We start from the raw sequence: 16,435 nt of genomic DNA, 5'->3' as shown, positions 1-16,435 counted from the left end.
TATTTTATTGGTGAGCTATTTGATAGTTTGATCTATTCCCTATTGAATCAACCAAAGTCTTTATGGAATTGAAAATCAGACCTTGCCTTCAAAGGACAGATAATATCTTTCTGTTTTTTGTTTTTGTTTTCATTTTTTTACTTTATTTCACATAGTCTTTCTACTTTTGATGGTGCAGTATTGATATACTGACAATCCATTCATATAATACGGAATTGTTTCCTCACACACGGAACATAAGAACAATAAGTTTTCTTAATCTGAACATGAAAACATATATAGGAGAGCGGCAAGATGGCGGAATAGGAAGGGAGCACACTGATAGTCCAGGAAGACACATGTTAATAAAAGTGGAGATACTGCAGGTTCAAGGAAGAGTAGGGGAAGAAACAGCAGAGGAAACTCTTCCGGAACTAGTGATTCACAGTGGACCTGCGTGGAGAGCGTGGGAGCCCAAGTTTGGGACACCAGTGGCAGACTCAACACACCAGCACTGGAACGCGAGGTGAGCCGAACCTCCATAGCCCGAGTCACCAGCGGGAAAGCAGAAAGAGGAGACTAGAGGAAACGAGGCTTGAAACTCCATGGGGAAAAGTTCACCAGGCTAACTAGAAGAGAGAGAGGAAAAAAAAAAAAAAGTGACCCATACGGACACGAGTTTCTCTCTCTCCGCTCACCACTCAAAGGCTAGCAAGACAAAGAGCAGGTGCCATTTTGGACATACGTCATAAGCAGGGCGACCTCAGGTCTGCACCGGCCCTGAGCCTAGCAGAAAAACCTGACTTGGGGGGTGGGGGGTGGGGGGTGAAATAACAGGAGATTAGCATCTAACTTGGCAACCCAGTAGGAGACTGCAGGAGAATTGGAGCCCACACCGAGGGCAGCAGAGATTCCCTGTGTGGTCCTTGGGAAGAGCTTCCAATCTCTGGCTCCTGTGGGTATATCATTTGCCTGCTAACTACCTCCAATTCCGTTCAGCTGTGCGGAATTACTTCCCTTTTGAATGAAAAAAAAAAAAAGAAAAAGAGAGAGATTTACCACGCCTAACCCGGGAGTGACACCTTTGGCACACCCTCAACCCTGAGGAACCAAACAGAGCTCCCAGCCCACACTCATCTCAAGCCTCTAAGGCTCCATCGAAGCAGACAGTCCACTTAATATAGAGCCATAGTGTAACAAGAAAAAACACCACAGTGAAGAAACCAAATATCTCCAACATGCCAAACAACAAACGCAAAAACCAAGCTAACAAGAACAAGGAAGACACTATGACGCCCCCAAATGAAAAAGACACCCCAATTCAAGATTATGAAGATGATGAGATAGAAGAAATGCAAGAAGCGGATCTCAAAAAATTGATAAGAACATTAAGAAGTTCTCAAAAACAAATTCTTGAACTACAGAAATCCTTAAGGGACAAGATAGAAAATCTCTCTCGCGAAAATGAAATATTAAGGAGGAATCAAAATGAAATTAAGCAACTAGTAGAACAAGGAACTGTGAGAGTGACAAGAAATCATAATGAAATGAAGAATTCAATAGATCAAATGACAAACACATTAGAGAGCCTTAAAAACAGAATGGGCAAAGCAGAAGAGAGAGTATCGGACTTAGAAGACAGAGAACAGGAAAGGAAACAGGCAAATCAAAGAAAAGAAGAAGAAATTAGAAATCTAAAAAATATTGTCTGGAATCTACAGGATACTATTTAAAAAACCCAACATTCGGGTTCTAGGAGTTCCTGAAGGCATGGGGAGAGAGAAAGGATTAAAAGGCCTTTTTTAGTGAGATACTAGCAGAAAATTTCCCAGGTTTGGAGAAAAACACAGACATCCAAGTACAGGAAGCACATAGAACCCCTAATAAACATGACCAAAAGAGATCCTCACAACACGTTGTAATCAAACCCACCACAGTGAAACATAAAGAAAAGATCCTAAAATGTGCAAGAGAGAAACGTCAGATTACTCTCAGAGGATCTCCAATTAGACTCACAGCTGACTTCTCATCAGAAACCCTACAAGCTAGAAGGGAATGGCGAGACATAGCCCAGGTACTAAGAGAGAAAAACTGCCAGCCCAGAATATTATATCCTGCAAAGCTCTCATTTGTGAATGAAGCTGAAATTAAGACATTTCATAGCAAACAGAAACTGAAAGAATTTGTTGCCACTCATCCTGCCCTGCAAAAGATGCTTAAAGATGTGCTCCATACAGAAACTCAGAAACATGGTCATCAATATGAAAGAAGGTAAAGGAAGGAAACCTCACAGCAAAAGATCACAGGAAGCTCAATTTCTCTTTGACATAGAATTAAACTCTGATGCTCTGTTAAAGCAATGTGTTAAAGCAATATATTATGTTCTCTTGATGTCAGTTTAATTCTAATTGTTCAAAAACAGCTGAATTTTTATTAAGAGCTATGGGTTATTTAAATATGTGCTTATTTTCAAAGATTTGAAGAATCACCTTGTAACAATGATCAAATTTGGTCTATGCTATGTCATGATTTTAAGGAATCTTATTTCAACCAGATATTTTGGATTTTGAGCCTTCTTAGCATTCTTGACAGGCATTCAAAAAATCAAATTTTCAAACAATCTGGACTCTAAAATTTCCAGTAAATCTTGGACTTTGGTTTTTCCAGTTTGGGTCCAAGTGAAAAAATCGAAGGACCTATGTCTCTCATCTTATAGAGACACCAACTAATCAGGCTATTTGGATTATATTAGAAGTACTGTCAAGATGTGACGTGGTACCAAACTTTAAGTTTCTATAATGGAAAATGCTGTTAATACAAGTGTTTGAGAATTAAAAAGTCTAATGATTTTGTGTTACTAGACATGATAGTTATCTTAATGAGAAAGCCCCAGAGGCCTAAAGGGTTTACTTGTAAAATCCTGCAGGTGCTTTCAAAAATACTGTGAAGTAAGCAAGTGCCTCTTGTTGGTTGATGAGTATATAATTTTAAACATGGCAACTTAAAGTCTTTTGTCATCCACAGTTATATATGATTTGCTGCTCAGAAAACTAAAGCGTTGTTGGTTCTGTGTTTAGCTGTCCTCCTATAAGTTCCTATGGACTTTTTCCAGCCACTTCTATTGTATTCAGTACTTTGGGACTGCTCTGTAAACAGATGAAGCCAATAATGTATTAACAGTACCAACTGAGAGAAAGTATAGTTAACTGAGGTTACTAAAAACAAAAAGCAATTCAAATCAATTGGCAATCTACAAAAAGAGTTAAAGATTTTAAAAGCTATTATTAAAATTGCTATATTGGTCTATTATGCTATGTTATATGTGTGTACATATTGTATGTCCACATGGGGAAATTTTATTAAGAGTTTTATTTTAAATGGCTTATAGATAAGATTGTCCATAAATTTAATCTGCTAAAATCAATCAAAGATACATTTTAATTTGTGTGACCTGAATCTCTGTATCATATGTTTTAAACTTGTTGGTAGAAAGAAACTAAAAATATTTTATATGGTTGTGCTTAAGTTTACTGGTTAAACAAACTACACCATGTTAGATATTTAAGAGGTGTTTTCAAATACATGATTCTTAAAATTTATAGAAGGCATTGGACCTTCTGGTAAATGTTTTCTTAAGTTGTTATCTAATGGTTGAAATGGTTTGTTAAGTATTCATGTAATATTGCTATTGTCAGCAAGCGATCTAGGACTTGCTCCCTCATTTCTCTATTCTAAGCCCAACTAGTTCTTTCATTTCTCTATTCTCTTCAAGGTGGGAAACTAATTCTATTATGAAGGAATCTGTAGGATGCACAATTTAATCTTTAGACCTTATAAAAGAGATGGCTAACATTTTTCTGTAATAGCATAGCCAAAATAAGAGCTTAAATAATAATCTCATAGCTAGATTTACTTCGCCATCAGCGAAGTAAACAGTAAGTAGAAAAAACCTCCCTTTCAGACCAAAGGGAAAGAAAGTTTTTAAGTGAGAATATAATTTTCCTCATGGGCATTGTCTACCTTAGAAAAAACTACTAGACTTGTAGTTCAGGCTACCGAAGATTAGAGATGGGACTTGGACACTCCCTTGACTTGCATCCTCTGGTCTGCTTTAACACAAACCAGGAGGAAAAGAAAGCTATGCATCAGAAGCAATGGGTGGCAGGCCTATTAATGGCTGATCTGTACAGTGATCTGCCCTCAAGGAGACCCAACAGGCCAGTCCACTGCAGTGGCTTTCAATTTGGTAAGCCTGGGCTTCAGCAGAAGTCAGCTTGTGAAGAGCCCTGGCAGCTCTGCCAAGAGTTGGATCACTGGAAATGGACCTGCCCTGGAGTTGAAGGATGCCCAGGTCAGAGCCACAGATCTTACTGGCTCTAAGCTGAAAAGCCCTTCACTCAGCCCAGCTTCCAAAGTGACCACTGCAGCTGAGGGGATGGCCACGTAGGGTCAGCAACATTGCAGGCAGAACTGTAAATTTCTTGTTAGAGATGCCACCTGCCTTTACCTGGCCAGCTCTCCTCCCAGGCCAGCCAAGTAATGAAAGTCAACAGAGTGCCTTCCCCTAGGAGGTTCACACCTCCCTTAGGATGTACCCTATGTGAAGAGATAGATAGGTCTGGGCCTCTTAACTTACAAGGCCTAAAGCCCAACAGATTATTATCAAGCCCCTTCTGCCAGGTTCTATTTGCCTCTCAATCAAAAAACTTAATTGTAGCTTAGACAGCACCTTTCTTAGCTCCTCTAATAATGACTCTGTCCTTTGTTCTAGGCCCTGTCTAGTGCACTTGGGCCTCATTCCTTTGTAATCATAACCTCTACTCTACCACCAATGGCTCTATTCCCAACCTGTGTGTACTGATGGTCCTCTTCCCCAATTAATGCTGTATAATTGTTCAAACCTGGTAAATGCCATTCTTAGGATCAATGGTTACTATCCTCACTCTGTCTTTTATGACCTTGTCTAAATATGATCAGAGTCGGCGAACTTGGAAGGCTTCCATAGCCTTGGCAACTCATGACGACAGCCTAGGGTGATTACTGGCGCCATAAACTAGAGGGTCAATTTGTTGGGTCAACAACAGGAGTTACTGTGCACTTGCTCCTCATGTGGGATCTCTGTCCTTAATGTGCTGTACATTTTGATTTAATGCTATAACTAGTACTCAACCAGTATGTTTCACTTTGTGTTTCTATGTGGGTGCAAACTGTTGAAATCGTTATACTAAATTGATCTTCTTTATATAAAGAGAATTGAAAATGAATCTTGATGTGAATGGAAGGGGAGTGGGAATGGGAGAGGGGAGGGTTGCAGGTGGGAGGGAAGTTATGGGAGGGGGAAGCCATTGTAATCCATAAGCTGTACACTGGAAAGTAATATTCATTAAATAAAAGTTAATAAAAAAGTTTTCTTAATCTTTCTATCCCCTGCTTTACACAAATCAGTGCTCAAATAATTTTTATTGAATGAGTAGTCTCAACTTACTTAATACTAAATGTTTTGAGTCTTTCATTTTTTCTACTTTATCAAGGTATAACTAACAGACAAAATGGTGCATATTTAATGTTTACCTTTGATAAACTTAGACTCAACCAGTTACTATTATTATCATTTAAACTGATTCTACAAAATGAAATCTTTCTTACTTCTATCACTTGAAAACTGAACAACTCAAATGACTTAATACTCCACTTAGTTATTATCTAAATCAAATGTTTTTAATTAATAAATTTTATTATGTCTAAGATAAAAATGTCTTTCAATTGCTATGTTACATATGAAATTCACAGCATGATAATCCCTTTTTTATTATTTTCATTTTTTTTTATTTAGACAGCACCCAGACTTAAGTTGATGATCAATACACACTTCCTTTTCTAGAAACGTTCAGCACATTCCATGTTCCTAGAGAACAAGTTAAAATTTCTTTCCCTAGCACCCAAGTCCTTTATAATCTGTCTTTACCCTACTTTTTGACTAAAAATATAGGAAGCCTTTTTGCATCTGATTTTGCACCAATCAACTGATCTTCTTACATCTTTATTTGAGCAAAGGCAATAGCATTCTCCTGGCACTTCATTTCTCCTGATAACCACTCCCTCCAATTTTCACAGGTACACATAATCACTACTACAAGCCCTCTCACACTTGATTTGATCACTCTCTTACAGAAGCCATCAATTTATATTTTGATTGTAATTACTTTTGTAAACATCATGGCTTTATTAGAATGTGTGATCTTGAATACAGATATTGTATTCTATTAAACTCTATACATGACATAGTATCTAGCCTAGTATTTTTATTGAATGAAGGTTGGTATCAATTATTCTTCTTAATTTGAAAAAAAATATTTAACTAAATTTTTTTCGATTTTTAACTATCCTAAGACTTCCGAAGCTTGGTCTTACAGGTCATTGCTGAGGAAAACTGCAGCCTAAGGTAATATGTGTAGAGACTCAATTGGAAGGCAAAATATAGTATCTGAACCTGGCAGAGGTACCTTTCCCTAAAGTTATATTACGTAAGACAGGATTTTTTTCTTTACCCTAAGTCAGTGGCTAGTTCTATGTCCTCCATAAAGTATTCATATAAATATTTTTAAAATAATACATAATACATTAGATTATTTTGCCTTTTAAAGGAAGTTGGTAGTGGTTCAAGGAATGGATTAAAAATCTGGCAAGTCAAGCTTTGAGTCCTTTATTCCGTCTCACTATATTTGGGCACCTTGAAGAATTTAATGAATCTTTTTATATCTCCATGTCTCATTTGTAAGTGGGTACGTATCTTCAATGATGCTTAGAAAATTAACAAAAAATAATGTACATAAAATTAGCACATTAAAGCTAACAATTGTTGATTTTACTTTATTTTAAACATAGTAGCTATTATTTTAAATTTTTTATTTTATTTTGTTTATCTAAAAGGCATGATAGAGAAATCATGACAGAAGGTTAAAGGGAGAGAATCTTCCATCTGCTGGATCACTCCCCAAATGCCCTCAATATACAGGGTTTGACCAAGCCAAAACTAGGAGTCAAGAATACTTCCAGGTCTCCCACATGGGCATTAGGGACTCAGTAACCTGAGCCAGCATCTGCAGCCTCCCAGGGTGTGCTTTAGCAGGAAGCTGAAATGAAAAGCAGAGCTGGGACACAAACCCAGGCAATCTGATGTGGGAGCCCCAGGTAGTTTCTTAACTGCCATGACAAATTTCTGCCCCTTTAACTCATTTTCTTTCCTGACATTGATATGTGTGTTTTGCCTGGCAGAATAATCTAAGCTTATTATAGGCAAGAGTATAAAAGGTGAAAATAGAACCAGAGGTCAAAATTTTATAAGGCCTATTCATTTGTGAACACTATTTATAGAACTGATTGAGAAATCACCTGGGAAATATATGCCCTACTCGAAAAAATCTATATGCCCCAATTCTTGTAAGACTATTAATATTAGCACCTGAAAACTCCAGGGATCATCATAATTTATGCAGTGCAATTTCAATACTGACAATGCATTTTAATCAATCATACCCATCTATTTATCCCTCAAAAAGCCATATATTTCTAAAACATGGAAAATTTGCTGTTAGTTTCAATACATTCATCTACCTATCTTCAGTTTTCCCTCACACATAGGCATTCTTCCCTGAAGCATCACAGATTAATCAAACAAAAATCAACAAACGTTGGCTGTTTAAAAAAAAAAAAAAAAAAAAAAAAACAGAGCAGGGCCATGAGGAGGAGATTGTTTAGAAAGCAAATGGCCAAGACAACAGTCCACTGTCAAAATTCCAAGCAAGCAAGGCCAACTGTCTCCTGGATTTATGAGAGAAAAACAGTAAACCTGGTACAACCAAGGAAAACATGGAGGTATTGATCATTGGTCAGCAATTCCACTCATTTTCTGGATTTCCCTTACTTCCAAACAGCAGTGGGATGTGCTCAGGGACACCAGAAAACAGTGATTTTGTAGAATCTAAGAATGCCAGAGAAGGTGATAAGTGCTTCATAAACGGATGCAGGCAGACAACTCCTGATAGATAGTACCCAGGGTGAGATTTACACTCTCTCCTGGCCGGGGAGATCTGCAGGGTCCTGGGTTTCCCTGAGAATAAAGGCAAAACAGTTCAACTCCTCAGCAAATGCACCTTGGCTTTGCCATCCAAATAAAAGCAGTGCAAGCAGGCATTCATTGATGACAGAATCTCTATTATTGAATTTATAATAAAATAACCACATTTTGTTCTATTGGTTGTTAAAATGTTGGTGGGTCTCCTTAGCCTCATTCTGAGACAGGATAGAAATAGAAGTCACTAACTCAATCCCTTCCCAACCTGACAGATATCCATCTCCTGACCTGACTCTGGAACCATCCACAGGTTCGCACCAATCAGGAGCAAGAGCACACAACACTAACTGCAAAAGACACCCTGTTGCCTAATTCTGGACTTCCTCCAGCTGGGCCCATGCCCATAACAGCCCAGTAGGACTGATGTATGACTTTCCAAGCAAGGCGGCACTGAGCGACACTGCCCTTTTGAACATGTGGTCTGCGAAGGAAACAACGATGCATGCACAGAGCACAATGATGGGTGCAAACTGAAACTCCATGTGTTAAGGTAGTGGAGCCACACACCAAGGGGGAGCAGCCACACCTCCCCCACCCAGTAAAAATGCCTGTTCAGCTCCCATCTGAAAACCAGTTCTGGAAACCTCTTTCTGTTGTGTTGTTTTCCTAGTGCCCAAGCATAAGCCCCCAAAGTCCTTGTCTGAGTTGCACACTGGCCTCTTGTCAATTTCTTTCTTCTTTTTTAAAGATTTATTTATTTGAAAGGGAGACATATCTTCCATCAACTGATTCACTCCCCAAATACCTGCAACAGCCAGAGCTGAGCCAAGTTGAAGCCAGGAGTCAGGAGCTCCATTCAGATTTCCCATTTATTGCAGGAGCCCAAATATTTGGGTCATCCTCTGCTGCCACGCAGGCATATCAGCAGGAAGCTGTATTAGAAGTACATAACAGCTAAGCCTCAAACTAAATACTCCACTAATGGATATGGGTGCCCCAAGCAGTGGCTTACCCTGCTGAATCATAACATCTGCCTATCTCATCAATTTCTATTGCATGGGATTAAAAGAAACTTACGTGAGTATCAGTTTCTACCTCAGTTTCCTAATGCGTATAATAATAATAATAATAATAATGCATACTTTACACTCTTTGGGTAAGAATTAACTAAGTAAACATCTGTAAATAATTTATAAGAGTTGGCATTCAAAGTTATTGTTGTAGTGCTATAAAATTATTGGCTCTTTTTTCTAAGTGAGGGGAATCTTTTGTATTTTGAAAGTAAATTTTATTTTATTCCTAAGAATGTGAAATATGTTTAAAATTCAGGATTAAGTTAAGAGTTGGTTTCCTTCCCTTCTAGAAGAACAGAACATGTATGGAGTGACCAAAAGTAAGATACTAAAATTATTCATTTTCCATAGTTTTATTGAACAAAAAGCTATAAATATATAATTCATGTGGGGACTAGCATGATTTTTTAAAACATGATTTAGATTCATTTCATGTTACAGATGACAATTGAGACCCAAGGAGATTTATGCACTTGCCTGAGGTCACAGCCATTAGTGAGGAGCTAGGACCAAGATCTACCTTGGCACAGTATTCCTGCAAACCTGCCACACAACCTCAAATTTCCCCAGAGTGACTGCAGGTGCACTAGCAGCATCACTGGCCTTTTAAAATATCTATTCTCTTCAAATATCTATTCCAGCACTTCTACTTTGTGAGTAGCATCACTTCGTATTGGAATCAGAAATATTTTTAGGGCATTTTAGTTCTAGGTGACACAAAAATATTTTCGTGCTATCCTAACAAGTACTTATGCTACCAAAAAGCATTTATTTATAAAACACAGAAATAAGATTCAGTATCTATATATGTTATTTGAACAAGTCTACATGCTCCAATAAAGACCCTATAACCATCTACTTTTACAATATCATTCAATAATTAATGAGTAAAATTAGCAAACTTACTGAAGAACAAGGATTTTATTATATTCCATATACTCTATTTTTAAAAGAAATCAAGAATGCAACACAATTTTAAATATATATATAAAAATAATTTTTAGGTTTGTTATTGACAGTTGAAAAATGTAATCAATTGCTACTGAATAATTTCATTCAGTTGCTGAACAGGTGTTTCAAACTCAGCATGTCCAAAATAAACTCAATGTCCACCTTCAAATGCTCTCCTCCTACATTCTACCCTCCCTCAGGGAATTAAATGAAACAGCATCCTGCAAGAAATCTGAGGTTTCTCCTTGAAACTTACATCTCCCACACCTGCCACAGCCAGTCACTCATCTAGTCTTGTACTCTCTGACACCTCACTGCCACCATTTGTCTAAGCAGGCATTGCTTCCCATACATAATACAAGGTTCTGCAACAACCTCCTACCCAATACCCCTGAAAAGAGTGACTATTCTCCTATTTATTCTCTTTTTTTTTTTTTTTTTTGACAGGCAGAGTTAGACAGTGAGAGAGATAGAGTGAAAGGTCTTCCCTCTGTTAGTTCACCCCCCAAATGGCCACTATGGCCGGCGCACTGTGCCGATCTGAAGCCAGGAGCCAGGTGCTTCCTCCCGGTCTCCCATGCAGGTGCAGGGCCCAAGCACTTGGGCAATCCTCCACTGCACTCCCGGGCCACAGCAGAGAGCTGGACTGGAAGACGAGCAACCGGGACAGAATCCAGCGCCCCAACCGAGACCAGAACCTGGGGTGCCGACGGCGCAGGCGGAGGATTAGTCTAGTGAGCCACGGTGCCGGCCTATTCATTCTTTTCATTGTATCTGGTGATTTTTCTATAACACAAATACGATGTCAGCTCTGCTCATCTAATCCATCCAGTGATTTTCTACTTCTTAATCTATTTGTTATATTTTACACATACATTTAGTATTTTAGTTAATGGAATAGACACATCAAACCCAAATCCAAAACAAATCCAGGACTATGGTAATACCCTGTAGTCAGACAAAATGTTCATTCCTATCACATGCCCATCTACCCCCGACTATGAATGCCAACATCCTGAATGCCATATTCATGATTAACTTCATTTTTATAAAGTGTTGCCTCTTACTTTGTATTCTTAAAATGTATAGATTTGAGGCCCGGCGCCGTGGCTCAACAGCCTAATCCTCTGCCTGTAGCGCTGGCACCCTGGGTTCTAGTCCTGGTCGGGGTGCCGGATTCTGTCCCGGTTGCTCCTCTTCCAGTGCAACTCTCTGCTGTGGCCCGGGAGTGCAGTGGAGGATGGCCCATGTCCTTGGGCCCTGCACCCACATGGGAGACCAGGATAAGCACCTGACCCCTGGCTTCGGATCAACGCGGTGCACCAGCTGCAGTGGCCATTGGGGGGTGAACCAACGGAAAAGGAAGACCTTTCTCTCTGTCTCTCTCTTTCACTGTCCACTCTGCCTCTCAAAAATAAATAAATAAATAAATAAATAAAATGTATAGATTTGAAAATCATGTGTTTTTTAGCTTGTCAACTGGTATTACATTGCATATAATCTTAGGAACATAACTTTTATACTTTACTTACTATTGTAGTTTTCAATATTCATTCATGTTGATGAAAGTCTCTGTAGTTAATATATTTTGACTATTATACAATGTTTGCTTATATTGACATACTAATGTCCATTCATCAACTTTTCCATTGATGAGCCTACACCTTATTTTAAGCCTTTTTTTATGAATAGTTATGTAATAAACATACTTGTATATGTAGAAATAAACTTTGTATATATAGGAATAAATTATGTAATGATGAATCCTCAGCAATATGAGAATGTTCAGAAAAAAATGCCAAAATGTTCTTTGAGGTTATTTCCAAAAAAAGTAGAGATACACTATTTCTAACAGAAAGCCTCATCCTTTTTAATTTCTACCAGCTGAATTGTTATAAATGCAATGTCATTTTCCTTGATATGCATTTCCTGGAATACAACTGATGATAATCATCTCTTCAGAAATTTATTTGCCATGTTTGTTTCCTTTTTCATGAAATACCAACTCAACTCAAACCTTATGTTCATTTTCTGCTATTGGGTGACTTTTCTTATTAATATTAGGAAAATGACAAAACACAACATATAATTAAATTATATAAAATACTTGATAACTTGCCATTGTATACTTGAATATATTCCAAAATTTGCAACTTGTTTTTCACTTTCTTTAATGTAATTTGAATAAGCCAATGTTGAAAAAAAAAGTCAAATTTAACCATATTTGCTGCTGGGGTCAATTTTTTTAGTATTTTTAAGACTATTTTTTTATTCTAATGTAATATAGATATCTGATTTTTGTGTCAATTGTGTAGTCTTAATTGTTTGAAATACTAAGATCTGTTATCTGATTAGTGATATCCCCACTATAATCCTAGGTGTACTAGAATCATAATTCCAGGAAATTTCCAATATTTTCTTGTTTAACTAGTTACTTCCTAATACTTATTATTTATTTTTTGACAGGCAGAGTGGACAGTGAGAGAGAGAGACAGAGAGAAAGGTCTTCCTTTGCCATTGGTTCACCCTCCAATGGCTGCCACGGCCGGCACACTGCTGCCGGTGCACCGCGCTGATCTGAAGTCAGAAGCCAGGTGTTTCTCCTGGTCTCCCATGGGGTGCAGGGCCCAAGCACTTGGGCCATCCTCCACTGCACTCCCTGGCCACAGCAGAGAGCTGGCCTGGAAGAGGGGCAACCGGGACAGAATCCATCGCCCCGACCAGGACTAGAACCTGGTGTGCCGGCACTACAAGGTGGAGGATTAGCCTGCTCAGCCACGGCGCCGGCTCAATTTTTTTAGGTGGACACATATTTAGAGAGAAAGGAACATAACACACACACATACACACACTCACACACACAGAGTGAGAGAGAGAGAGAGAAACAGAGAGAGATTCAGAAAGAGAGAGATGTGTAGTTTGGACCAAAAGCTCCATTACAGGTGGTAACTCAGTTCTCTTATAACCCAAATTGCAGGGACCTCACTTATGTCTCCAGAACTTAGCGTATAATAAGCACTATATAGGTAACTGATGAATAAATGAATGAATATATTTCAATAATTAATCAATAGTATATACTAATATCAAATATTTGGAAATTGTTTGGAATTTATAAATAAAAGGAATCTTAGAAACTACTCAATCGTAAACCTTTGTTTTAAAAATGAAGACACATAGGTCCAGAAGAACTATTTTTTTAATCAAAAAACCTATTTTAAGCAGATTCATAACAAAACAATTCAGTAGACTCTACATAATGCCAGCTGCTAGTAAACAAAATATTTTAAATATACAGTACCCATTCCTGAATCAATTAATATTCTGTAATTATGAATAACAGAACATGGAAGTAAAACCCCCAAGTAGAGTTTCTATTTCTTTCAAGACAAATAATATTTCTATACATCATTAATCAAGTACAATGGGCTGAATTTTTGTGTCTCCCCTGAATTCATATATTGAAATTCTAATCTCCAAGGTTTTAGGTTGGTTTTATTAGGTGGGGCCACTGAAGGAGAGCAGGTCAAGGGGGTGGAGCCCTCATGAACAGGATTAGCGTCCTGCCAAATAATGCCCCAGAGAGATCCCTCAGCTCTCTCCATGTGAGGTTAGTGTGATGACAGCCTTTCATTAGGTACAGGTCCTCTCCAGATACCGCATTCCTAACACCTTAATCTCAGATGGACCAGCATCTCAAACTACAAAAAAATGTTGTTTGTTGTTGTATATGAGGAACTAGTCTGTGGTATTTTGTTATACATACTCAAAAATCAAGGGAAACCAGTCAAAATTAAGAGAAACAGAGCTTCCTTTTACAAGTATAAGGAAAAGTTGTTAATGATACCTTGTATCATGGAATTTTATACTTGAAGATTTAAGAGTGAGCATTCAGAACTTAAATCAGTAAAAATGGTACTTTTTGGTTGTTGCAGAAATGAATGTCATTGTTTTACTGAATCAGGTTATAATATTTTTTTTTTGACCAAGCTAGATGTCTCTATTCAACAAACGAGAAGTCATCATTCTAACTGATGTGATCCATCAAAACACATTTTCACTTTTAGCCAAGCAGCAGCTCAACTGATTGTAGCAAAGAAGCAGAGAAGGCTGATTTATTCTGCAGTTTTAACTAAAGATCAGCAATCAGTCCTATTTCACTTACCAAAAACTAATGGACTCAAAAGTTCTCCTCTCTGAACAACTACAGTATAAAGGCATACAAAATGGCTCAGTCACTTCCAAAGTACAATTTTATCACCATTTTGTATTAGTCAAAAACTACAGCAAGAAATTTAGACCCATTTTGAGGGGAGAAGATACTCAGAATTTATCCAGCTGAGCAAAAGCATTTTTGCAGTCTGAAACAAATCAAAGTTAACCAAAATATTCTTTGAACAACAATTAATGTTTATAAATGTTCTTTACTGTTTCCCTAAATGCCATACAGATAATTTCAACTAAATTCTATTTATTAGAACAATTGGATCAATAAATAAACTCAAAAACACATGCCATTAAATTTATTGTACATATAGAAATCCCAATTCAGTAGTTTATCTAAATTTCTCTGAAAAAAATATAAAAATTTCAACTGGGATTCAAAGTTTAACTTTTGTCACATTTACACAGAAACTTTCATTAGGCAGAAAATTCATGTTCATTCTCTTAGAACAAAACTATTTGCAAATATCTCTTAGTACTTTAGAAGCATCAACTTACTCTGGATAATTCAAATATATAAATATAATTATAGATTGTGAAGTCAACAAGAAGAACATAGACAAAACTGTTTGACATCACTTTGCAAGAAATGAATTTCTATCCCTGTACTGAATAAAAAAAACAATTATAGAAAGTGGTTTTTTTTTTTTTTTTTTTTTTTAGAATTCACTCATCTAATCATTGAAATTTTCCCAAGAATAAAACACTGAGTTAAAATAACTTTATAAAATATTTAACATTAACTTTTGCACTTAGCATAGAACTAAAAACCTAGTGGCCCAAAAACTGACTCTGGCTATTAACATGTGCTTTGTTTTAAAAATTATCTTTACTGTACGTTCTTTCACTGTTTTGGAAGTCTTTAGGGGTACCATGGGCAGTTGCAGTTTGCGAAATCCCTAGCTGTTTTGAATTTTTTTTTTCTATTTTATGTCACATGCTTGGTCTTTAAAGACTTTTTAGCTTTTGAGAGTCTATATTTAAAGTCTTGTCAAATTTGATCCCTAAATTGATCTTTTCTTACAGTCAAGAGCAGTATAATTAGTTTGGATGATATCTTAGAGGTTATCTCAGTCTCTTCATTTCTTGCAATGGCCAAGAGAGGTGCATTAGCCATCCTATGGCCAAATGTGCATTAACAATTCTGCAGCGAAGCTCTAAGTCAATGAAAACAGTTATTCCTATTCTGAGTATTACCAAGAGTCAGTGCCTTCTCCTCTCTATAAAAGCAATATTTGCTCCAGCATCACTTACCCCTCAATGCAGGCAGCAGGGATCTCTCCTTCTTGTCATCACATTTGTTACATTCACTGAAGTACAGCAGTAAGAAGACATCAACAAGAACCCACATCAGTGAAGTGGCTAGAACCACCTTGCAGTAAACAAATCTCCTCATGTTGTTTCTTGATTTCTAGTCAACACACAGGTTGAAGACAAACACCACTGTGCTAACACTAAGCCACACAGGTGAATTCCAGGTTAAAAGCAGGATACATTCCACTGCATTAAAAGAGAGAGAGAGAGAGAGAAAAGTTCATTATTGCATAGAGGACATATAAATGAAATATGTGACATATATAATGTTCTTAACTATATCAGCATTCAGGCATTTAAATATAAAAATAACTCCAAAAAAATGAAAGTTTTGCAGCATATCAGTTGGCTAAAATTCTAACATGTAATACTAGACCTGCCCACTCTGCATAGCCCTGGATTTCCTCTAGTTTTATTATATTTACTATAAATTCCTTTTATAATATTTTAAATACCACTAGGTTGACAAATAGCGCAGTTTTGAATTTATCCTGATTTAGTTCTTCTGATGAACCAGTATTACAGAAATAAAAATTACTCTGGAATTATACCTGGGATATAGTACCATATCTGAGAGCTACCCTTACAGACAGGTCTGTGTCACATTCACTTCCTAGGTACAGAAACAATACAAGTCTCTGTTTTCTCATCTATGAAATGAAGATAACAATGTCAGACCTAAAGATTTGCTATTTTCTGAATGATCATGCTTGTAAAACATTTTTCAGAACAGTCATTAATATTAAGATATAAAACAGAAAAAAAAGATTCTCCAATTCTCAGACTGATTACAGAAAATTAATTACAGAAAATTAATCAA

General features: G+C 37.1%; 1 protein-coding gene across 2 annotated transcripts in view; it reads right to left on the bottom strand.

Annotated features, from left to right (window-relative positions):
* The window catches only part of GALNT13 (polypeptide N-acetylgalactosaminyltransferase 13), a 489,696-nt gene extending 473,999 nt beyond the window's left edge, over window positions 1–15,697 (bottom strand). For both annotated transcript variants that reach the window (XM_062199758.1, XM_062199766.1), the window contains exon 1: window positions 15,556–15,697. In XM_062199758.1, the coding sequence (XP_062055742.1) occupies window positions 15,556–15,697 (142 nt within the window). The remainder of the gene's footprint in view (window positions 1–15,555) is intronic.
* Between the last annotated feature and the right edge of the window lie 738 nt (window positions 15,698–16,435).

This window comes from Lepus europaeus, chromosome 1 (genome assembly GCF_033115175.1).
Source record: "Lepus europaeus isolate LE1 chromosome 1, mLepTim1.pri, whole genome shotgun sequence".
NCBI classification, from domain to species: Eukaryota; Metazoa; Chordata; class Mammalia; order Lagomorpha; family Leporidae; genus Lepus; species Lepus europaeus.
This window is presented reverse-complemented; position numbering and strand designations above follow the sequence as displayed.